Source organism: Medicago truncatula, chromosome 1 (assembly GCF_003473485.1).
Source record: "Medicago truncatula cultivar Jemalong A17 chromosome 1, MtrunA17r5.0-ANR, whole genome shotgun sequence".
Taxonomy (NCBI): domain Eukaryota; kingdom Viridiplantae; phylum Streptophyta; class Magnoliopsida; order Fabales; family Fabaceae; genus Medicago; species Medicago truncatula.
The window spans coordinates 52,274,882-52,300,124 of NC_053042.1; the positions used below are offsets into that span (position 1 = coordinate 52,274,882).

Consider the following 25,243-nt stretch of genomic DNA (forward strand, 5'->3'; position numbering starts at 1 on the left):
ATTCTAATAAATTAATAATAATATTTTGTCTTTGTCATTTGTTTTGGCAAATTGTATTTTTTCCTTGTCATATTTAATGCAAAAACGATAATGAAATTAATTATATTTGTGGACTACATTTTACCACACTTCATCTCCCATCTGGCAGTGGTGGCTATAACCATCTGGTAGCTAGAAAGTGTGGTAGTCCGTAGGAGTTAAGAGAAAATAATAAACTGCATTTAGTATTCTCTCAAAAAAAAAAAAACTGCATTTAGTAATAAGGGTCACGTTAAATATCTATTGAAAAAAAAAATTATTTTCAATTTATTGAAAAATAAATTTACACTAGTTTAATACTCTGATTTCTACATTTGATATTGTAATAAGGGTCACGTTAAATAGCCCCTAACAGCACTTGTGATCGGCAGTAGCATTTATAGTCTGAAAATGATATCCTGCATTTAATTAGTATTAATAGCCCTTACTTGTGATCAGCAGTAGCATTTATAGTCTGAACTTCGACCATGCTCTAAAATAAATTAGCCAAAAAATAGTTTGTTTTCGAGTGAGAGAAAAGAAGAGGACAAAAAATACTCCCTAGTCTCTAGAAATTGTTAGTGAACAAGAGAAAGAGTTAAGCCACCAAAATTAAAGTTAAATTATCGTATTTTTCCTTCATCCACCAATAGAATAGTAATTTAAGTACTTGACTTTATCCAATTGATGTGGTTAAATATTCTATTATTATGTTCTTTCTAAATTAACCAAACACATCAAAACCAAATTATATATATATATATATATATATATATATATATATATAAAAGATCGTCAAACTTTTGAATCGTCTGTTACAAGACCAAACTGCATAAAATGGTCTGAAATATTTGAAGGATCAATTGAAAGAGAAACCAATCTAATGTCGAACGTGCATCCAATGTCGAACGTGATGCCAAATATTGTCGAAGAAATTACAATTTAAAAATAAGTGATTAGCCAATTTTATAGCACCACACCCACTCACACAAAGCCGAGAGTCTTGATTAAAGATGTCTCACTTGCATAAATTGTCCTCGGTAGGAAGTTGATTTCTGAGAAGATGCCAAACAAACACAAATAATTTCAAAGGAATGTCCTTATTATGCCAAAGAAGATCCAAAATGGGTAAATGAAAATGAGGAACAAAATTAACTAGCAATTAATGTGTACCACTGACATAGTAACAAACAATAAGATCGTTTCCATGGCCACTTATCACCACCGTTAACTTGTAAAGTAACATTGTTAAGCAAAGTCCTACACTCCGTACCAATTCCTCCTCCCACGCAAATAATGACGCCTCTAATTCAAAGCCTCTCCTCCCTCTTCCCACCCCAAATAAAACATAGCTGTCACTGATGCCCACTGATTCACAGATAACTCAAACAACCTCCTTAAGCGCTCCTTGAGAGGAATATCCCTAATCCAATGATTAGACCAAAAATAAGTATCAACACCATCACCCACCACCTTTCTTAAATTCTCTTCAAATCAACTTCCTTCTCCGAACCCAATGTCATTACAGATCCACACCAACTCCTTCCACCAAACAAACTCATCTCTACCCCTCTCCTTCGAGCGCCATCACTCCTCACCATATTTCACCATCAACACCGTATACCACAACCCCCTTTAATCACCAACATCCTCCGGCACCACTTTTTTAAAAGAGCGTTCTTAAACCAGGATAGAGTGCAAACAATATAAATCGTGTATTATAATTGTATTCTTTTTATGTCATTTTTTTTTTTATAAAACACTTATTTTAAATAACTCTTTAGTATCCGACATTAGTCTGGTGTATGATTTTTGTGATAAAGTAGAGTTTGTATATTATAATTATCTTCATTTTATTTAAAAGATATAAAAAAATTTAAATTTGTCTAATTAATTAATGACAAATTGTTGTTTTGTTTATGAATTGTATGCCCGACCGGTGTATGATTCGGTGACTCTTTTTCAATAAAACAACGTGAAAGTAGAAGGATAAAAAAGTTATAATCGGTGTGTTATAATTTCTTTTTTATAATGAAGATATTATATTCACTAATTTTTAATAATTTTTTAATGACATACATTTGCATGGTGTACTTTTTTTTTTTTATATAATCAGCAATAATTTGTATATTACAATTATTCTCATTTTTATCTAGAAGATATTAAAAAAATTAAAAGTTTGGTGAAAACTAATTGTCCGTGTATTGTCATGTAATTAACATTAAATTGGTTTTTTTTGTTGGAGTGGGGTATACGCGGAAGCTCTTCCTTTGCCTGTATCGCCGTTCCTGCACAAGGAGCCACTTGTTGTTTGTATCGTCGTTGCGGCTTTCTGCGCAACAACCGGCTGCCTCGGTTGCACCCTTCGTTGAACCGGGACTCTGATACCACTTTTGGTTCAGTGAGGGGAACTTTGGGCGACCGTCCACATCGAGGCTAGAACAACCGCACAAGTAAGAGAGACACCGCACTCTTACCCAAAACCTTAAGGCAATGAATTTACGGGTCTTCTTACTTATAAGGTGTTCAACCTTTACTATTTTATCCGATGTCGGACATAGAACTCACACTTGCAAACCAACACTCCCCCTCAAGTGTGAGTCCATCTATTCATCATGCTACCCCTTCAAGCGGAAGCTCTTATTTTGCATGTATCGTCGTTCCTGCACAAGGAGCCACTTGCTGCTTGTACCGTCGTTGCAGCTTTCTGCACAATGACCGGCTGCCTCAGTCGCACCCTTCGTCGAACCGGGGCTCTGATATCATTGTTGGATCATGAGGGGAGCTAGGGGGACCGTCTGCAAATATATATTTTTTTAAAATAACTTTTTTTTGGATCCAGGGACTATTTTAAAATAAAAATTGCAGGGATGAAATTAAAAAAAAAAATTATCAGGGACCAAAACCCAAACTCACCATATTTACAGGGACCAAAAACATATTTTAGCCTTGGGAATAATAACCGTCTTGGTTGATGGTTGTGAGGTTGAAGACAAAAGAAGAAAATCTAGTGATTATGAAGTATGATAAGGATGTGTTCTTGATTTGATCTAATCGTCGAAAACTAATTTTCCCATGGTAGAAAAAAAAAGTAGTTTTCCCATGCTAAACCTCACATATGCCAGGGGGATAGTCAGTTGATTCAATATATACCATTTTGATTTATTTTTTTTAAAAATTGAGGTTTCTTTTACTTAGATTATTTGCAATACAAACTAATATTATCATATAATTTATAAGGAATTTGATACTTATAAATCCATAGATTTAGTAGTAGTCATCTTCTACCAGCTATACCCCTAAAAAAAAATCTACTACCAGCCATGCTTAATAAAAATTATATGTATTCCCAACTAATATCTGTGTGAATATCTTCTAGATATGTATTTAGTTGATATTAAAGTATTTATGTATCGTCGTGTATATGAATCAATATAGTCTATTTTAATGGATAAGTGCGCATTACAAAAAAAAACTTAGAATTATATTGATTTATGCTGTTAATTTCACTGTATATTTTTTTTTTGACTTAATTGTACTTTTGATCACCATGTTTGATTAAGTTTATGAAAATAATCCCCTCTTTTCGTAATTGAACTTTCTGGTAATCTGTTTTTACATTTATCGCAACTTTGATTCCAACTCATGTTTATTACCCTAAAAATAGTTATTTTTTGATACTAAAATATGTGAATTTTGTCTCAATAGTGATACTTTGTTTTTAGATTCAATATTGGGGTAATAATTCGCCTTTTATGGTGCTAAAAATCCCAATGTTTAGGGGTTGTTGGGGACCAAATAGCAATAATAGAATACCTGTTATGCAGGTTTGACATCATTTTTATAAATTAATAATATTTTTTCCTTGTCATTGCTATTTACTGCAAAAACGGTAATGAAATTAATCATATTTGTCAGGTTCCTTACTTATTTTCGTGGACTCCATTTTACCACACTTCCCTCTCCCATGTATGTGGTAGCTAGAACGTGCGGTAGTCCGCAGGAGTTAGGAGGAGGTACTGCACCCGTGATCAGTAGTAGCATTTATGGTCTGAAAATGATATACCATCGACTCTATGCATGCAATAAATAAGAAGGAAAAAAATATATTTTTGAGTAACTTAAAAGAAGGCCCAAGGGTATTTTTAACTAAATATTGATACTATTTTTTTTATTAATATTCTTATATTAGATTTTGTATTTGTAGTTTGCTAAAAAAATTAATTTAAATTTATTAGTCTATATTAATCTTTTATATATTTAGATAAGTTACGACAAATTACAAGCCAAATTTAAACCTTAAATTTTTTGATAAGTTAGATTTAAGTCTTATAAAACCTAACTCGAATTTACCTATTTCCACCATTAGCATCTGAAAAATAATAATTCTTGTAGTAAGTTTTATCACAATTTTATTGTTTTATTCTTCAATAAAAATCGATGTGATAATATTTTTTAACATTTAAAATTGTTATGGTATAAATTGCCTATTTCAATTGGGAGAATTGAAAATTAGATTTCACAAGGATCACCTGACATACACGTATATACCATGTGTCATTGATATATGCATTTAACACATAATCCACTCTTTTTAAAGAAATAAAATCAATTTTTTTTTGTTGTGTCGGGAGTAAAATTGTTTTTATTTTTACTGTTTTTCAGTTCAAACAAAAAATTCCTGCAAGTAATTTTAATTACTTAAGCAACAACCAACCAGTGGTAAAAAGATCTGCATAACACTATCCTTGTTTTAATAAAAAACGACATTTGTAGTTTCATCATGAGAAAGCAAGACAGTCACATGTTGCCGACCCTCCCATTGATCGAATTGGGTAAATAATATTAGTGTGTTGTTTTATTTATCGTTATTGTTTTGAATATGGCTGTGATGTTGCTCCACATTTAATTCTAGGACTGTTGTTGTTGTCGTTGTTGACAACTTTGTTCATTGATTACTATTTCTTTTACTTCACACATCTAAGTTTTATTGATGTGATTATTTATTTGAATTCACAACACATATAATTATATAATAAAATATTCTAACATCACTCACTCCCCTAAAAAGAATAGTTCGAACATCATATTCATTTTAACATATTGTTTTTGCTAATTTAGACTGAGCATGGTCGACGGTACATACGTTTCTACGGCTCATTTTCATTTGTATCTCCTCACTGACCCTACTCCTTCAGAATATCACATACACATGTTCTACCTACCAAATTGGGAGAGGAAATGTGGCAAAATGGAGTCCACGGGAAGTAAAGGAACAAGATCGATATGATTAATTTCAGTGTGGTTGTTGTTGTAGTATAAATGAACAATACAATTGTGGTAATAATAATTCTATGTTACAGATGTTCTTACGCATTGGCCAATCTTTCGATATAATTATAACAATAGTAATATTGATACTATTTTTTATTAATATTCTTATATTAAATTCTGTATTTGTAGTTTGCTAAAAAAATTAATTTAAGTTTATTAGTCCATATTAATTTTTTTATATATTTAGATAAGTTACAACAAACTACAAGTAAAATTTAAACCTTAAATTTTTTGATAAGTTAGATTTATGTCTTATAAAACCTAAATAGTAGAAAATAAATAAATAATTTTGATTGGTGTCAAATCACGTGTATAACTCTACTCACTTTATTGATAGGTAAATAAGAGTTGTCATTTCTTTACTTGGTGCCAAAGTGTATATTTTTGTTATACGATTCACTATCGAAAAAACGGTAGGGCATACTTTGAAAAGTTATTAACAGTTATCCAAAATATAAGGCCATGCATATAAGTTTGAATCACAACACTTCTCAATTGTGCATTCAAAGTGAATAAACCAATATGATTTCCCATTCCTTCTCATTAGCTATGATTTTGCTCCTATTTCTTTTCATTTTTCAGCTTCTCTCTTACTTAAAGAGAAACAAGAAGTTGCATGCACGATTACCACCTCACCCTCCAAGTCCACCAGCAATACCAATAATTGGACATCTTCATCTCCTCAAACCACTCATTCATCAGGCCTTTCGCCACCTCTCCGATCAATATGGCCCTTTAATATCCCTTCGACTTGGCTCCTCTCAATTTATCATTGTTAACACTCCATCACTCGCCAAAGAGTTTCTCAAGACACATGAGCTCACTTATTCTCACCGTAAAATGAGCATAGCCATCAACGTAGTTGCCTATGATGATGCAACTTTTGCTTTCGCTCCTTATGGGACTTATTGGAAATTTATTAAAAAGCTCAGCACCACTGAGCTCTTGGGTAATCGAACCATGGCACAATTTCTACCGATTCGAACCCAAGAACTCCATGAATTCATTCAAACTTTGGCAAATAAGTCTAAGGCAGAAGAAAGTGTGAACCTCACACAAGCTTTGATAAAGCTTTCCAACAACATAATATCACGGATGATGTTGAGTATTGATTGCTCAGGAACAGATAACCAAGCAGAACAAGTTAGGGCTTTGGTTCGCGAGGTAACACAGATTTTTGGAGAATTTAATGTTTCAGATTTTATAGGAATTTTCAAGAACTTTGACTTGCAAGGTTTTAAAAAGAGGGCCTTGGACATACACAAAAGGTATGATGCTTTGTTGGATAAGATTATTTCTGATCGTGAAGAACTAAGAAGGGAAGCCAAGCTAATAGATGGTGGTGGTGAGAATGGTGAAGAAGAGAGACTGAAAGATTTTCTTGACATTTTGCTAGATGTCTACAGTGAGAAAAACTGTGAAGTCAACTTTACTAGAAATCATATCAAATCATTAATATTGGTACGTATATAACTTCTCCTCATACTTTTTATGTAATTATAATTTTTTTTTTGACCCTAGTAAGTTATAAAACATTGTTGGATTATTGTTATTAAATTATTTCTTCAAAAAATAATAAATGTCAGGATTACTTTACGGCAGCAACCGACACTACTGCCATCTCCGTGGAATGGGCAATATCAGAACTGTTTAACAATCCAAGGGTGCTGAAAAAAGCACAAGAGGAGGTGGATATAGTTACTAGAAAGGAAAGACTTGTGTGTGAAGAAGACGGTCCAAACCTTCCTTATATACATGCTATCATAAAAGAAACAATGAGGCTTCATCCCCCGATACCGATGATTATGAGGAAGGGAATGGAAGATTGTGTGGTTGATGGTAACATGATTCTGAAAGGCTCAATGGTTTGTGTAAACATTTGGGCTATGGCAAGGGACCCAAAGATATGGGAAAACCCATTAGAGTTTAGGCCAGAAAGGTTTTTAGAAAACAAAGATATTGACATGAAAGGGCACCAGTTTGAGTTGTTGCCATTTGGTTCTGGAAGGAGAGGTTGTCCTGGTATGCCTTTGGCCCTACGTCAATTACCCACTGTAATTGGTGCTTTGGTACAATGCTTTGAGTGGAAGATGCTTGATTCGGAATGTAAGATCTTAGATCAAGGCAAAAAAATTGATATGGATGAACGGCCTGGATTGACTGCTCCTAGGGCCAATGATCTTATTTGTATTCCAGTTGCAAGATTGAACCCCCTTACATTTCTTCAACTTTAGTAAAAGGGAATTTGTGATAAAGTAGTGCAATTGTTGTTTATGTCTTTCTCTATTCACAATCTTAAGCCCTTGCTCTTCTATTTCTCTTTACTTCTTCTCTCACATCATTGATCACACACCTAAATCTCCTTTTATCTATCTTTTTTGGCTTTCTATCTCATTTCCATATACTCTTCTTATACCACACTGGATATATGAAAGTGTATTTTAATTCCTTTAGCATTTCATCTGTGTTTGTATAATGCAATTTAGAGATTGAACAAACATTTGCATTGGGATTGGGACGGGTTGAAGAGTTTGTTTGGATAGAGAGTTTAAGAAGGTAGAGTTCATTTTTTTTAAATAACATTTTTTTTATCTAGGGACTATTTTTAAAAAAAATTACAAGGATGAAATTCAAAATAAAAATTATCAGGGATCAAAACCCAAACTCGCCATATTTACAGGGACCAAAAACATATTTTAGCCTTGGGAAAAATAACCGTCTTGGTTGATGGTTGTGAGGTTGAAGACAAAAGAAGAAAATCTAGTGATGAGGGAGTATGATAAGGATGTGTTCTTGGTTTGATCTAATGGTCAAAAACTAACTTTCCCATGATGGGAAAAAAGTAGCTTTCCAATGCTAAACCTCACCTATGCCAGGGGGATAGTCAGTTGATTCAATATATACCATTTTGATTTCTTACAAAAAAAATTGAGGTTTTTTTACTTAGATTATTTGCAATATAAATTAATATTATCATATAATTTATAAGGAATTTGACACTTATAAATCCACAGATTTAGTAGTAGTCATCTTCTACCAGCTATACCCCTAAAATAAAATCTACTACCAGCTATGCTTAATAAAAATTATATGTATTCCCACCTAATATCTGTGTGAATATCTTTTAGATATGTATTTAGTTGATATTAAAGTATTTATGTATCGTCGTGTATATGAATCAATATAGTCTATTTTAATGTATAAGTGCGCATTACAAAAAATAAAACTTAGAATTATATTGATTTATGTTGTTAATTTCATTGTATATTTTTTTTTGACTTAATTGTACTTTTGGTCACTATGTTTGATTAAGTTTATGAAAATAATCCACTCTTTTCGTAATTGAACTTTCTGGTAATCTGTTTTTACATTTATCGCAACTTTGATTCCAACTCATGTTTATTACCCTAAAAATAGTTATTTTTTGATACTAAAATATGTGAATTTTGTCTCAATAGTGATACTTTGTTTTTAGATTCAATATTGGGGTAATAATTCGCCTTTTATGGTGCTAAAAATCCCAATGTTTAGGGGTTGTTGGGGACCAAATAGCAATAATAGAATACCTGTTATGCAGGTTTGACATCATTTTTATAAATTAATAATATTTTTTCCTTGTCATTGCTATTTACTGCAAAAACGGTAATGAAATTAATCATATTTGTCAGGTTCCTTACTTATTTTCGTGGACTCCATTTTACCACACTTCCCTCTCCCATGTATGTGGTAGCTAGAACGTGCGGTAGTCCGCAGGAGTTAGGAGGAGGTACTGCACCCGTGATCAGTAGTAGCATTTATGGTCTGAAAATGATATACCATCGACTCTATGCATGCAATAAATAAGAAGGAAAAAAATATATTTTTGAGTAACTTAAAAGAAGGCCCAAGGGTATTTTTAACTAAATATTGATACTATTTTTTTTATTAATATTCTTATATTAGATTTTGTATTTGTAGTTTGCTAAAAAAATTAATTTAAATTTATTAGTCTATATTAATCTTTTATATATTTAGATAAGTTACGACAAATTACAAGCTAAATTTAAACCTTAAATTTTGATAAGTTAGATTTAAGTCTTATAAAACCTAACTCGAATTTACCTATTTCCACCGTTAGCATCTGAAAAATAATAATTCTTGTAGTAAGTGTTATCGCATTTTTATTGTTTTATTCTTCAATAAAAATCGATGTGATAATATTTCTTAACAATTAAAATTGTTATGGTATAAATTGCCTATTTCAATTGGGAGAATTGAAAATTAGGTTTCACAAGGATCACCTGACATACACGTATATACCATGTGTCATTGATATATGCATTTAACACATAATCCACTCTTTAAGTAGAAATAAAATCAAATTTTTTTTGTTGTGTCGGGAGTACAATTGTTTTTATTTTTATTGTTTTTCAGTTCAAACAAAAAATTCCTGCAAGTAATTTTAATTACTTGAGCAACAACCAACCAGTGGTAAAAAGATCTACATAACACTATCCTTGTTTTAATAAAAAACGATATTTGTAGTTTCATAATGAGAAAGCAAGACAGTCACATGTTACCGACCCTCCCTTTGATCGAATTGGGTAAATCATATTGGTGTGTTGTTTTATTTATCGTTATTGTTTTGAATATGGCTCTGATGTTGCTCCACACTTAATTCTACGACTGTTGTTGTCGTTGTTTCTTGACAATCAGGCCCGGTCCTAGAGTTTTACGGGTCTTAGGCATAATATAGAAAAAGGGCCCTTATATAATGCATCATAATTTTTTTTATCTCATTGTTGTGTTTTTTTGCTTTTCATTTCGTTTTTTTTATTTCGCTTTTCACTACAAAATAAATGTTTTTTTTAGACAACATCTGAAAATAAATTAAATATTCTATACACACCAAAACAAAATAAAAATACCGTAGAAGTAGAGAAAAATAGCACATGTGAAGTAGACTGAAATTTTAGCACACTATTTTCAACTAAAATAGAATTTGCTTTGTTATGAAAATTATCCTAATTTCTTGGATAATAAATATCGTCGATATTTTTAATATTAATGAAGCACATTATTAGGAACAAAGGGCCCAAAAAAATATCACAAATTTCTTCGATAATAAATTTTTGAGCATATTATCAAGAACAAATTTTTTATAGGAGGGTGTATAGAAATATTTGTGTTACATGGGATATATATAACAAATCTCACTAAAAGGACCAAAAATACTAACAGATATCAGCCCATTCCTTTATCATGTCAAAGTTTGGGCCTTTGCAGAGAATTTTTCTATATATATCCCCTGAAATCCAAATATTTCTATATACACCCCCTTACCTTAAAATTTTTTTGGACCCCCTACTGGCATGGGCTCTAGGCCGTCGCACTCGCGACCTATGCCTTAGGGCCGGCCCTGTGAACAATACAATTGTGGTAATAATAATTCTATGTTACAGATGTTCTTACGCTTTGGCCATTCTTTCGATATAATTATAACAATATATAGTAATAATACGATTCAGTTGTACTATGGTTTAATTCTGTTACTTAATATAAAAAGTTAGGCAAACACCTTTTGGGCATACACCATGAGAAAAAGAGATCTAGAAGAGTGGTATGATACGAATTTGATAAATTGGTGATGAGGTATGAAGATAGATATAGATAAAATAAGGTGTTAAATAAATAAATAAGAATATCATATGCATAAATATTATTGTTGATTTTTTAACAATTTTTCTATGGAACTAAATACTATATATTATTTAGATGGCAATTGCAACAAAAGGTTGGTAGTGTTACCAATGTAATCAAAATTATTTATTTATCTTTTATCTTGTATGTCATATCTATAACATAAATAGTAGAAAATAAATAAATAAATTTGATTGGTGTCAAATCACGTGTATAACTCTACTCACTTTATTGTAAGAGATGTCATTTCTTTACTTGGTGCCAAAGTGTATATTTTTGTTATACAATTCACTATCGAAAAAACGGTAGGGCATACTTTGAAAATTTATTAACGGTTATCCAAAATATAACGCCATGCATATAAGTTTGATTCACAACACTTCTCAATTGTGCATTCAAAGCGAATAAACCAATATGATTTCCCATTCCTTCTCATTAGCTATGATTTTGCTCCTATTTCTTTTCATTTTTCAGCTTCTCTCTTACTTAAAGAGAAACAAGAAGCTGCATGCACGATTACCACCTCACCCTCCAAGTCCACCAGCAATACCAATAATTGGACATCTTCATCTCCTCAAACCACTCATTCATCATGCCTTTCGCCACCTCTCCGATCAATATGGCCCTTTAATATCCCTTCGACTTGGCTCCTCTCAATTTATCATTGTTAACACTCCATCACTCGCCAAAGAGTTTCTCAAGACACATGAGCTCACTTATTCTCACCGTAAAATGAGCATAGCTAACGTAGTTGCCTATGATGATGCAACTTTTGCTTTCGCTCCTTATGGGACTTATTGGAAATTTATTAAAAAGCTCAGCATCACTAAGCTCTTGGGTAATCGAACCATGACACAATTTCTACCGATTCGAACCCAAGAACTCCATGAATTCATTCAAACTTTGGCAAATAAGTCTAAGGCGGAAGAAAGTGTGAACCTCACACAAGCTTTGATAAAGCTTTCCAACAACATAATATCACGGATGATGTTGAGTATTGATTGCTCAGGAACAGATAACCAAGCAGAACAAGTTAGGGCTTTGGTTCGCGAGGTAACACAAATTTTTGGAGAATTTAATGTTTCAGATTTTATAGGAATTTTCAAGAACTTTGACTTGCAAGGTTTTAAAAAGAGGGCCTTGGACATACACAAAAGGTATGATGCTTTGTTGGATAAGATTATTTCTGATCGTGAAGAACTAAGAAGGGAAGCCAAGCTAATAGATGGTGGTGGTGAGAATGGTGAAGAAGAGAGACTGAAAGATTTTCTTGACATTTTGCTAGATGTCTACAGTGAGAAAGACCGTGAAGTCAACTTTACTAGAAATCATATCAAATCATTAATATTGGTAACTTCACACGACACACAAGATAGTAACTTCACACGACATCAACTATTCTTGGTTACCTGCAAGTTACTCATACGAAGAGCAGCATTTTCAAGCAGAAGGGGTGAGATTTCACAAAACAATAATATCAAGCATATAATTCAATAATTGTATTTAACAACATAAATAACTTCATCTATTAGTAATAATAATTCTTCATGTAATAATTCTTAATAGTTCAACCAACTTCTTAATATAACAACATAATAACATCACAATCAATATCATAAACAACATAGCAACATCATAAGCAACTTGACAACGTCATGAACATCGTATAATCTTCATAGGTACTTCTTTAACAACACATGGGTAGAAGACAACTCAGCAACTCATAGATGATAATTCATTAACAGCTTAACAACTCATGGATGATAATTCATCAACAACGACTTTGACTCGACAAATGCGACTCCAACTCGACTATGCAACTTAGACCTCTTATATGCATGTGGTACCAATTCAGGGCATGAGCCCCCAAAGGTTATTGAGTATTAATATACTTCCAGGGCATAAGCCTCCATCGCTAATTTGAGCTAAAGCTCCATCGTGGTGAGTACAAAGCTCCAGGGCATGAGCCCCCAACAAATGTATGCTAATGCATGGACTCAATCTCTTAAACATCATAATCATCATCTCTTATATTAGTCCAATAATTTGGAACATCATCATCTTCAACAACTTAGACAACATCAACAACTTAAGACTCCAATACTTTTGAATACTTTGGAACGACAACTTACAACTTAACAACTTAGACCAACACCTGCAACTTGATCAATATTCAATAGCAACAGAAACAGCACAAGCAATTTCCATCATAACAATATTAATGTGAAGCATCAACAACTTAAACATCATACATCTTCCACATAAGGCATATAAATATTTCACATAGCCAACAACAGCAACATAGGCAGCACGTAAACATCTCAAGATCTAACAATATCAAATGATAATCAACAACAACTTAAACATCTTATATAATTCACATAATGTATATACAAATATATTACATTACCATCAACATCAAATCATATTCAAATAATTCTCAAGTAATGCATAAAACATTATATCACATCATAATCAACAACAACACATCTTAAACAGCTTCACAGATTATAATTAACTTCTTATATAGGTCACAATACTACCTAGGGGTCCATCTCTAATCAATTCATGCAACACAGATCGCAACATCCTAACTTGCACTCAGTTCTCTTAAATCCCAAATCTTAATATTCTATTCTAATATATACATAAAATATTTCTACAACAAATCATATATATATTTCTATAACAAATAACATATATTTCTACAAGTCACTCGTATATAGTTGATGCTCACTAAGTCACTCATATATATATATATATATATATATATATATATATATATAATCAAAGCATATATATATAACTAGATGAAAACATTGAAATATGCGATGAAAAAGTAACAAAATTCAAAATCAAAGCATATATTAAAAGAAATACAAAATGGTTGTGAAACTTTGACCGTGAATTACTTGAGAATTGCAAAACATGATATTTAGGATCGAAAGCCACGGTGAAGAAGAGAGGATGTTGTGAACTCATAATCTTTTCAATAAAAAAATAAAAAAACTATAGCACAAATATGGTAAAGTAAGACATCACAAAGCCTATTCCAAATCCATGCAAAAATATATTGCTCCTTTAGTATTCCAAACAAAAATGGAAAGAAAACAAACTTTTGGTATTTTTTCCAACCCCTCTCTCAAAAACCATATAATATTTTTCACTTGGTTATCCTCTCATTTATATAGCCCAATGTGTGAATATCATAATGATACACAGGTTACAGACAAAAAAGCAATAAAAAACAAAACTTAAAATTATAAATGTAGAGAATTTATTAGATAACCCTAATAAAAAATTTAGAACAAAAATTAGATACACCCTAGTAAGATGACCCACCTTTGGGAAGAGTCTATTAGACGGCCCTATTAATAATGTAGAAAATTTTTCGATACTCTTCAACACATAATTTTCTCTCTATCTCTCTTCTTATGAGATTACCAATATATTACATCTATCACACCACTCTTTTTATATATATATTTTTTAATGTATATAATATAATGGGGCAATACTTACATACAATACCTCAAGGTAGTGTTGAAACAGTTCCTAACATAATTTTTTCAAAACAGTGTCCATTATGATGCTTACGTAAGTCATATTTTTAAAATTTTCTTATATTTTACTTTAGTTCAGAACCGGATAAACAGTTCTTAAAAACCGTACTTAAGTTTCTTTCATATAATGGTGTTTGGAAGTTTATTGATTATTTTCCTCGTAGAAATTACGGGTAGCATTTGGATGATATAGAGTTAGGTGACATTGGTCAATCACAATGTCACAATATTTGTGAAAGAGAGAGAAACGCAAGCATTGTGACATTATAATTGGCCAATGTCACTCAACTTTACTCCCTCTGTTCCAAAATATAAGCAAATTTTACTTTTTAGGTTCATTCAATTAATGATGTATGTGGTCCATAATATGAATCACATACATCATTAATTGAATGAACCTAAAAAGTCAAATTTGCTTATATTTTGGAACGGAGGGAGTATGTAGAGCTGTCAAAACGGGCGGCCCGACCTTAACGGACTTCGGCTTTATCGGGCCGGGCTAAAAAGCCCGGTTGAAAAACGGGTTTGAAATATACTACCCGAGCCCGACCCTCCACGGGCCGCGGGCTAAACAGGCCGACCCATATTAAAAATTACATTTTTTTTTTTAAAAAGTACTATAACTATAGACTGACTATATAAGAAAGTTTTATAAGACATCTAATCATAATCTACCACGTCATTATATCGCTTTATAATTTTTTCCTGATGGAATCACAGGTCATAAGTTATCAACACTGTGAAGATGGTGAAAATATGATTGGATGTTTTCTAAAAAATTTGTATATTGTCGGGATATAGGAGTAGCATTAGTTTCATTTCATGTTTAGCGGGTATAAAGGAATCAACATTTCCATGTCAACATATCCATGTCCTATTACAGTAACACATCCAAATCAAATGCTAATAAAAAAATGTGAAAGTAAAAAATAGATTATTAAATTTATGTGTTAATGCATTGAATTTTCACTTTTATTTTTTACTTTGATGATCAACTAAGTAAAGAATTATTTAAAATATAAATATAATTTATAGGATTTTTTTAATTATGCGGGCTAACGGGCTATCCGCGGCCCGTTCGGACTAGCCCTAACGATACCGGACTTTTTAAGGCCGGGCTAAAAAGTCCTATTAAAATTCGGGCTCAATATTTAAGGCCCAAACCCTATAATTAATCGGAATAAACGGACCGGCACATACAGCCCGACCCATTTTAACAGCTCTAGGAGTATGTCACCCAAATGCTATTCAAAAATTACAAGCATACGACAAATATCATAAAGTTGTACTCAACCTAATAACATGCCGTAGGATCCTAATAAATATACATGTCATGTTTTTTTTTTGAGAGAAAAATACATGTCATGTTATTAACTGAATCATCAATGAGAAAATAAAAAATGAAACCACACATAAAGATATACGAGGAATGTTAACAAAACTTGTAGCTTTTCATGGAATCTCTATAGATTGAATAAGCATAGGATCATATAGTTTCTCCCAACTTCTTTTTCCCCTTCATCTTTTAATTTTTTTACACAGACCACTTGTTTCTTACACAGCCATTTTGGGGGGAAATAAAATTATATCATCAAGAATCTCATCCAACACGGTTAAAATCGTTGTCTAAAAACCAAAGGTTCGTCTTATTAGCATTATGCTGTTAAAAATAATGGGTAATGCTACTTCTCACTAACTAGTAGCGGAGCAGGAATTTTATAGAGTCTGAGCAAAATTTTGACCGCAAATTCACATGTAACATAATATATAAATAGTCATAAATTGAAATAAAAGAAACTCGTCATTTTTTCGATAAAAGTACAATTTGAAACAAGAGAGATGAAACATAATCTGCCAATAGTGTGCTAAATAAAATTATGAGGTAAATGCCCTTTCGAAGACCTCTTTGCGGTGAGTGTTTGAATAATATCAACATTATCAAGTTACTTGAATATCTCCCGCTCGGTGTAACATATCATCAAGTCATTGAACCACACATCGTTGATCTTGTTGGTAGCAATTCTTTCCCACGAACATATAAGATTATTTTACTAGAATATTGACAGGGTTTGATAACTAGTGGACTTCCAACTTTTGTTGATTTTGGTAATAGCTTTGGTGCACTTGCTATTGTTGAAGATCCACAAATTAGAAGTTAAAATCTGATTTATTATGCCATGTTGTAGAAGGGATTGTAGGTTTTTTTTTTAGGTATAAAGTGATTTTAAGTTGTAACTTGATATTATGTTATTTTCTCCAATAAGCTATTATGAATAGTGATTCAAATTTTGTTACCATAAATTAAATGAGCAATGTAGTATATATAGATTTTGATTTCTCTGAGTATTGAGTATTAGTTTTGGTGAATGGTATAACAGTTCATAGTTGGGGAGAATTATTCTAGTTAAGTCACTTCAAGAATATATTCTAAAAATTGATTATAGCTAATCAATTTAAAATTCCAGTGATATTGATTATAATATTTTATTATATTGATCAAACTAATTTTAGTGTTCATTTTATGAATTATTCATTTTTAGAATATCTAGTAGAATAGAAAATATAAGAAATAAAATAAAACAATGATAAATTTTAGTGACAACCACAACCGTAGGTAGAAGCCATAATGTATTTAAAATGGTCTCCTTAGAATTATTGTGTTTTGTTCGTAGGTAAATGTGAAAAGCATGCAGTGACGACCATTTGACAATGATAGTTAGATTTAGCTACGAAATTTTTTCCTATAGTGACGGATTTTGGCTGTTACTACAAGTCAAATTTATTGTAGCCATACAAAGAAAGTATGGGTTGAGCCCGGGTACGTGCCCAAACTAGCTGGATGTGTAATTCTGCCCTTGTCACTAACAACTTTCTAGTGAAAAGATCACGATCTCTTTGGAAGTTTTTTTTTTTTTTTTTGTCAAGTAGCCTAGTGGCTAAAGCTCACACAATTTAATTGTGAAAAAGTGGAGTGTTCGGGGTTCAAACCTCGGACCCTACATATAAAATGCAATATCCCTATCAACTGAGTTAAACTCACGGGGATAGTATTGTTTATTGTAATTGTAGCAAAGACTCTTTTTTTTATTTTATTTTATTTAACCATCCATGATTTCCATCAATTTAGATCCAACGATGGCAATCATTTCACGAGAGATTCGTGATTTTTTATTTCGCTATTAATAGCAGTGCTGTAAAAAAATTGACTAAACTATGTATGTAAAAAATATGTCCATATTGTTTTTGTTAAGAAGCGTATCGACTAGAAATTCACCTATTTTAGGTGAATAAATTGGATGTCTGGGTTCGAATCTGACCCATGTGTATATTATATAATGTCTCTGCTAATTGAACTAAGTTCGCCAGTTACACTACATATTTTAAAGCATTATTGGTTCAAGAATGCTATATAACTTTTTTTTTAACGGCTCGGGAATGATATAACTAAATCAAGAGATAAATTGATTTTAAATTTACAACTTCAAAGAAACGATTATTTGGGAAATTAATATCTGAAGAACACACTTCGTGTCCGTATGAAAACACTTTGGTTCATATGAAATTGAAAATGAAAATGAAAGGTGAGTGGTCTCATTTGATTGAAGCTCTTTAAGCAAGACACACACATTGATACAATTACAGCATGAAAGTTTAAATAAATTTCTCATTTCTGTTGAAAAAAATAATATCCCCACATTTTTTTAGAATTATAATATTCCTCTAATTAGAGACAAATTTATAATGAAAAATCGACGGCAAAGAGTAAAAGAGTGATCTATGTACAAGAAAACATGGACATGGATGAATCGAAATCTTAAATAAATTTATGTTTATTTAAAAGGGAAATCTTAAATAACGTAGCATGTGTTTGTAGTAAATCTTCCATAGATACACTCACGTAAAAGTAAAATATTGGATTGCGTTCTTTTTCAATCATTTTTGAAAGAATTAAAAGATTAAACGTATAATCCAAGTTTTTGTGAGGCTGAATGAAAGCTCTATAAATGGACTTGTGAGTTAATATACATTATTCTCTTCTCTTAACAAAAATACATTGTTAATGGATGGATATACTTAAATAGATATGGACAAGGCTGTTTATGAGATTTTGATGGTCTACAAATGAACTTACAATTTGGATCCTAACTAATAAGTGTATATAAAAAAGGGTTAATTAAGTTTTTGGTCCTTATAAATATCTGTATTTTGATTTTAGTCCCTATAAAAACAAATCATACTTTTTAGTCCCTACAAAATTTTTCATTAGTGTTTTTAGTCCATGTTAAATTAAAATTTGTTTAATTATGCTTAAACTTCTAAATTTTTGAAAGATTTTTTTACAGACATGTTCATAACATCGTAAGACACTCTTTTATAAAATATTTCAGTTTTTTAACATGTAATGAATTAAATATGAATTTTTCTAAAAGCCAAACTTTCAAGATTATATTAATGAAAAGGCTAAAATATGGTTTTAGTCCCGGCAAATATGTCTCGTTTTGGTTTTAGTCCCTGTAAAAAAAAAATTGTTTTTGGTCCCTGCAAAATTTTTTGTTTTTGAAAATAGTCCCTGGGACTATTTTCAAAAACAAAAAATTTTGCAGGGACCTTTTTAAAAAAACAAAATATTTTGCAGGGACCAAAAACTACAAAATGGGTTTAGTCATCATGTGCCACGTATGCAAATCATCACAAAAATGGGGTCAGAGACTATTTTTAAAAACAAAAATTTTGTAGGACCAAAAACAAATTTTTATTTTTACAGTGACTAAAACCAAAACGAGACATATTTGCAGGGACTAAAACCATATTTTAGCCTAATGAAAATTTGGACCTAATAATAAAATTTTGAGCTAATTTTTTGCGGAGGAACTTTGTATAATGTTCTAAATAAGTATGTAAAAAATATGTTAAAAATTTAAAAGTTTAAGAACAATTAAGCAAATTTTAAATTTACAAGGACTAATAGTATGTGTCTGTCCCTGTTTAATTATACTTAAACTTTTATATTTTTAAATGATTTTTAATAGACATGTTAAGAACATTATAATAAGCTCTTTTATAAAAAAATTATAATTTTTTAACATGTAATGAATTAAATATAATTTTTTAAACGCCAAAAATTCAAGATAAAACTAACGAAAATTTGGACCGAAAAATAAAATTTTGAGCAAAAATAAAATTTTTTAATGATTTTTTACACACTTGTTTAAAAAAAAATTATTTTTTAAACAAGTGTGTAAAAAATCATTAAAAAATTTAAAATTTTAATTTAACAGGGACTAAAAATACGTGCTGAAAAATTTTATAGGGAGCAAAATCTGTTAATTTTTTTTTTATGAGGACTAAAAACGAAATTCGATATATTTATAGAGACTAAAAACTTAATTAACTCTCTGAAAAAATTGAATTATTAAAATGTGAAGATAATTTTCTTGAAGATGATAATTTTTATTACGTTAGGAAAAGTCTTTAATATGTCATCTTTTAATTAAAATGTATATGGTTTTAGCATTTCCTAATTTTTTTATTTATTTAATGAACCCTTAATTTTATATTTTATGACCCAAATTTTAAATTTATTTTTTAGGACCTAGAACGGTCGTCCTCCTCACCCTGCCTTAAATACGGCTCTTAATATGAACATTAATATGAGCAGTGAAGATAAAAACAAAGAAAATTTCGTAACCCATAAAAATTCAATTTATTGATATGCTCCTGTATGAAGCGCAGTGGGTGAATTCAATTATTGATATGCTCCTGTATGAAGAAGTAGTTGGTGAATTGAATGTTCCATGTTTTGACACGTATCAAATTCCTGAGGCAGAGGAAATTATGAAGATATTGGACAAGATAAAATCTTAACACACGTAATACATCCGATTATATTTTTTTAAGAGATTAAAATGTAATTATATTACCTAATCAAAGTGTTATTCGTAACATATATATAAAGTATGGAAAATAGAAAAACTGAAACAAAAAAAGATAAAGAAAGAAATAATATTAACCGATGTCCAATATAGTAAATGGATTAAGCCATCAAATATGGTAGTTGAAAGAGAGATTTACTATTTTTACCTTTAACCAAAAATAAGTAAGTGACTTAATCTTATCAACAATCTGATATGTCGAACATTCTTTGTCATTGAAAATTCTGCTATTTCTTTCTTTCCATATTTCCCCCACAGTAGCATACCAAATCAAATGCAAAATAGATTGTCGCACCTTAGAGCAATTGCCACCAACAAAACCAAACTGAGTGAGGTAATTCGCAAGCTCTCTAGGGATGACCGAGCAGACATCCAACCAACGATGAATAAAGTGTCAGACTTCCCCAAAAAGATGACAATGTAAAAATAAATCAGGGGAAGTTTCCAACGAACCGCAGCCACCAACGCACAATCTAGCATCAGAGGAAAAAGAACGACCTTCATAGGAATATCCTTATGTCATAGATCCTTCGTAGGAACGCAGTGTCCGTATGATGCTGATGAACCAGGATTTTATAACTTATAAGCACTCCTAACAGTGAAATCATGACTCGATTCCAGTGTCCAAAGCCACATATCCTCTTTATTAACCTGCAAAGTCACATTTTGAAGTAATAAACAAAGTTCTTCCACCAGATCCTCCTCCCACGCGAACAACCTCCGCCTCCACGTCCACGCCTCACCATCCCCCCAGCCTAACTTACACATATTAAACACATACACCTCATTAAGCAATGACAAATCAAACATCCGATTATATTTATAAGCAAAAAATAATTTTTTTTAAATTTATTGAATACTTAATATATATCTAATCATATTTATAGACCAGATATATTAGTTATTCAATAAACTTAACAAGTTATCTTTTGCTTTCCTTCAAAAAAAAATATTTTGCTTATAAATATGGGTCATGTTAACCGGTGTCTACGGGGCACTGGTTAAGGAAACTAAAAAAAGATAGTTTTAAAATAAAAGTAACACTTTTTATACTTTTGAAAAGTTAACAACACAAGTTGCAATGTAGTACTTATACTACATTTGACTCTTTAATCAGTGCCCCGGAAACACTGATTATCCTGAAGGCATTGATTAACATCACCTATAAATATAACCAAAGAATAATGTTTATTTTGATATTTTTTTTTGAAGGAAATGTTTATTTTGATATGTATAGAACAGGTGAATGTTGTTGATTTTTTTTTTTTTTTTTAGGGAAGGTGAATGTTGTTGAATTGAGTGGTCCATGTTTTGGTATTCATATCTAATGCACGGAAGCCACTTTTTTTTTTTTCTTTTTTTTTTAGTACATAGACGAAATGGATACGGTAGCCACTTTAAATTATGAAGATCTTTTTTTCTTTTTCTAACTGAAAATTGAAAAATTATGATGATAATTGGGCAATGTGTATAGTAAATTGGCATGCACGAGTGATATGATTAAGTTTATTATTTTAGATTTTAATTAAAATTTGGAGTCTTAAACATTTCTATTTAATACTCTTTTGGGGGAATCTAAGTCCACAAAATTTAGAGTCCTTGTACAATATAGTCCACGTAGTACATGAGTTAAGCCGGCCCTACACTTTGTGTGCATTTAACAACCTAGCTGATCATTATCAAAACAAAAATTCACATTTTAAATTGATTTGCTAAATGATTTATGTTATTTATATTATGAGTTAGAATCTGTTAATACTAAGGTAATTAAAATCGGATCGGACGTTGAACCGGTGAAGGCATGGGTTCAAGGTTTAAGGGTTCGACTGGAGGTTCGACCGGGGTTTAACCGGTTATGATTAAATGTAATTTTAAAATTTAAATATATTATATAAATAATAATAAATAGAAAATAACAAAGTTTTTGTAACCTTATATCATTTAAAAAATAATTTAGTATCAATTTTGAATCTCCCATGAACACGTTTTAAAAAGAAATAAGTTGTTTTTCTATATATAAGATATGTTGGACTGTTTAGTCTACCTATGAATACTTTTGGCACCCTCTTGTATTTATATGGTTTTATTAGACTTTGAATACTTTTAGCCCAGGCCCATTTATCCTAACCCTAAAATACTAGATGAAAATGAGGAGCAGAATTCACTCAGCCGTCAGCCACTCAGTCTTCTCTTTATTCTTTGTTCTTCAAGTTCTTTGATAAAAAAAAAGTGCAATCTTCATTCTTTTTGTGCATCTCTACCTACAGGCTACAGAAACATCGTTTTTGCTCGTTTTTTTCCTGGAAATAAACCAAAAAAACGGTTTAACCTGCTGAACCGCAAAACCTCCGGTTTTCCGGTTTTCTTCCGGTTTAGCGGTTTGTTCCCGGTTCTGTAGCAGAGCGGTTTTTATACGTTTCCGGACCGGAGATAGATCCGGTTCCCGGTTCAGCCGGTTGGACCGGCCGGTCCGGTTTTTATTACCTTGGTTAATACCATACATTAAATTTCAACCATTATAATTATTTAATCTAATGATTCATATTGTGTCAATAATAAATGAAAAAAACACATTAAGAAGTTAACCAGAGATTGTCACTATATGAGATATTCTTTAATTGGTAATTAATTTTTTTTATTATTAATATAATATGCGTCGTTTGATAAAATAATTATAATTGTTGAGATTTGGTGTAAGTCCAATGACTTACACTTGATGTCAACATATTCTTACTCTATTAAAGATATATATGTATAAAAGAGAAAGAAAATATACTTTTACAAAATTACTCTTATTACGTTACAATAATATAAAGTGGAGGTTATTTATTTGAAAATAATGCTCTGATGTTAATTTTTAGGAAAAATTAAGATTGCATTGAAAATCAAAATGTCATTTATTTCAGGGGAAATTGTGAGAAGTATTTGTGATTAGTCTATCATATTATCAATAAATGAGAGAATTAGGCCGACAAAATGTCTTCTTTGAAGTCTCTAGTTCATGAGCTAGCCTCTTGATTATGTGTTTATGTTTATGAATTGGGTGCTAATGTGACTCTTGCAAGGGTAGGTACGGTACATGCCCACACAAGGGTTACTGTAGCTCTCTCCTCTCTCTGCGTGTGAAGCGAGATGGATATTATATTAGAGTATATGTATATGTGTCGTATTAGGTCCTACTTCTTTCGTCCCATAATACTTGATACAGTTAACCTTATTACGCATGTCAATGTATAATTTTGAGCTTAAATATCTTGAATAAAATATATTAGAAAAATTATGAAAATTTTTATATTTTAAAAATATTCATCGAAACAAATCTAACGACTTATATGATTATTTATGTTATATGAAGGAGTATATCTAAAGTGTGAGTTTTTACGTACTCATTAATTATCAGTAAATTTAAGGTATCAAATGAGTATGAATTCAATTTTCATCGGTATATTATTTTGAGTGAAATGAAAAAAAATGACATTCACAATAAAACATAAGATTATTCCATTAGGTCTTAATTATAAGCAAATATTCATTATTTAGATTTATTCAATAACTAATTTATTTAGTCTAAAGCTTTTTTTTTAATTAGAGCCAAGATCTTTCAATTTTGCCATTAATTACCAAAGTTTTAGAAATATAAATACATGGACATCTGTAACTTTTCATAACTATAATAATGGAGTCCCCTCAAAAAAAAAAAACTATAATAATGGAGAGAAAAAATAGGGACAAAAAAGAGAGGATTCTAAGTTGCTTTTTTTCACTTGTAGTCAAAACCGACAAACCAACAAATAAACCACAATAAATATAAATATAAATATATATATACACTTTCAGGCAGAGTATATGCTTGTAAAACAATAGTTGTGTTCTTTTTCAATCCTCCCAGCCAGCGTTCCGTTTTGGATTTTGCATATAAAATAATAAATGTGATGTGAGATAGGATTTATTAAAACAATGACAATGAAATTAACCACATTTCCACTTGTGGACTCCATTTAACCACATTTCCACTTGTTTCCTTAAAGAACTAGGCCTTTTTTCTGGTAGAACATGTGGTATTCCGCATGACATGTGATCAGCACTCGGCAGTATGCATGGGTAGCATTTATACACTGAATATATACCATCAAACATGCTGTTCTAATTAAATTTGAAGAAAGAAATATTAACTCTATTTTGTCAGAAAAGAAAATGATGGTGGAACTTACTATCCTTTTGTTGTGTATATTCACGCTCTAAAATAAATGGAGAGAAGATCTTCTTCCAATAAAGAGAGAAACTCTCTTCTTTTGGAGGCATAATAGTTTCTTCATTCTATAATAGTAATTAACATGTTCGTAAAAAAATTGTCTCCCAATAAGGACACTTTTAATTTTTAAGGTGATATTACTTAACATGTCCCTCTCAATTCAATATTTATAATTTTCAAAAATTCCTATATTTAGGAACGACGATAATAATTTTTTTCTCAAAAAATATTAATGGGTGTCATTAGGGCATTGATTAAAGTAATAAAATAAATAAGAGCTACTCCATCGCTTTGTTCTTCAAATGCAAGAACATCATTTGTGTGAAGAACTTTTATTTTTTAAAAAAAGTTAAATTAACCCACCCAAATTAACACGGGGAGAATCAAATTTGAAACCTTGAGAAGGAGCACACTCCCAGATTCCAAGTTAATACCACTAGACTAACTCAAATAGATTTAAAAGT

At 31.0% G+C, this 25,243-nt stretch overlaps 2 protein-coding genes across 2 annotated transcripts; both read left to right on the forward strand.

The window, feature by feature from the left end:
• Positions 1-5,740: 5,740 nt before the first annotated feature.
• On the forward strand, positions 5,741-7,850 carry LOC25485387 (cytochrome P450 93B16). The gene is made up of 2 exons (XM_013614582.3): positions 5,741-6,813; positions 6,939-7,850. The coding sequence occupies exons 1-2, from the start codon at positions 5,875-5,877 to the stop codon at positions 7,584-7,586; spliced, it is 1,587 nt and encodes a 528-aa protein (XP_013470036.1). The 5' UTR covers positions 5,741-5,874; the 3' UTR covers positions 7,587-7,850.
• A 3,489-nt stretch (positions 7,851-11,339) lies between these two features.
• Positions 11,340-15,321, forward strand: LOC25485389 (cytochrome P450 93B16). Its single transcript, XM_013614584.3, has 2 exons — positions 11,340-12,458; positions 15,315-15,321. The coding sequence occupies exons 1-2, from the start codon at positions 11,446-11,448 to the stop codon at positions 15,319-15,321; spliced, it is 1,020 nt and encodes a 339-aa protein (XP_013470038.3). The 5' UTR covers positions 11,340-11,445.
• Positions 15,322-25,243: the final 9,922 nt, after the last annotated feature.

What these genes read in the sequence shown, in the direction of transcription:
- LOC25485387 (XM_013614582.3), top strand. Translation starts at nt 5,875, where the DNA reads ATGATTTCCCATTCCTTCTCATTAGCTATGATTTTGCTCCTATTTCTT. An exon ending in ATATCAAATCATTAATATTG is followed by an intron (nt 6,814 to 6,938) that starts GTACGTATATAA and finishes AATAAATGTCAG; the next exon opens with GATTACTTTACGGCAGCAAC.
- LOC25485389 (XM_013614584.3), top strand. Translation starts at nt 11,446, where the DNA reads ATGATTTCCCATTCCTTCTCATTAGCTATGATTTTGCTCCTATTTCTT.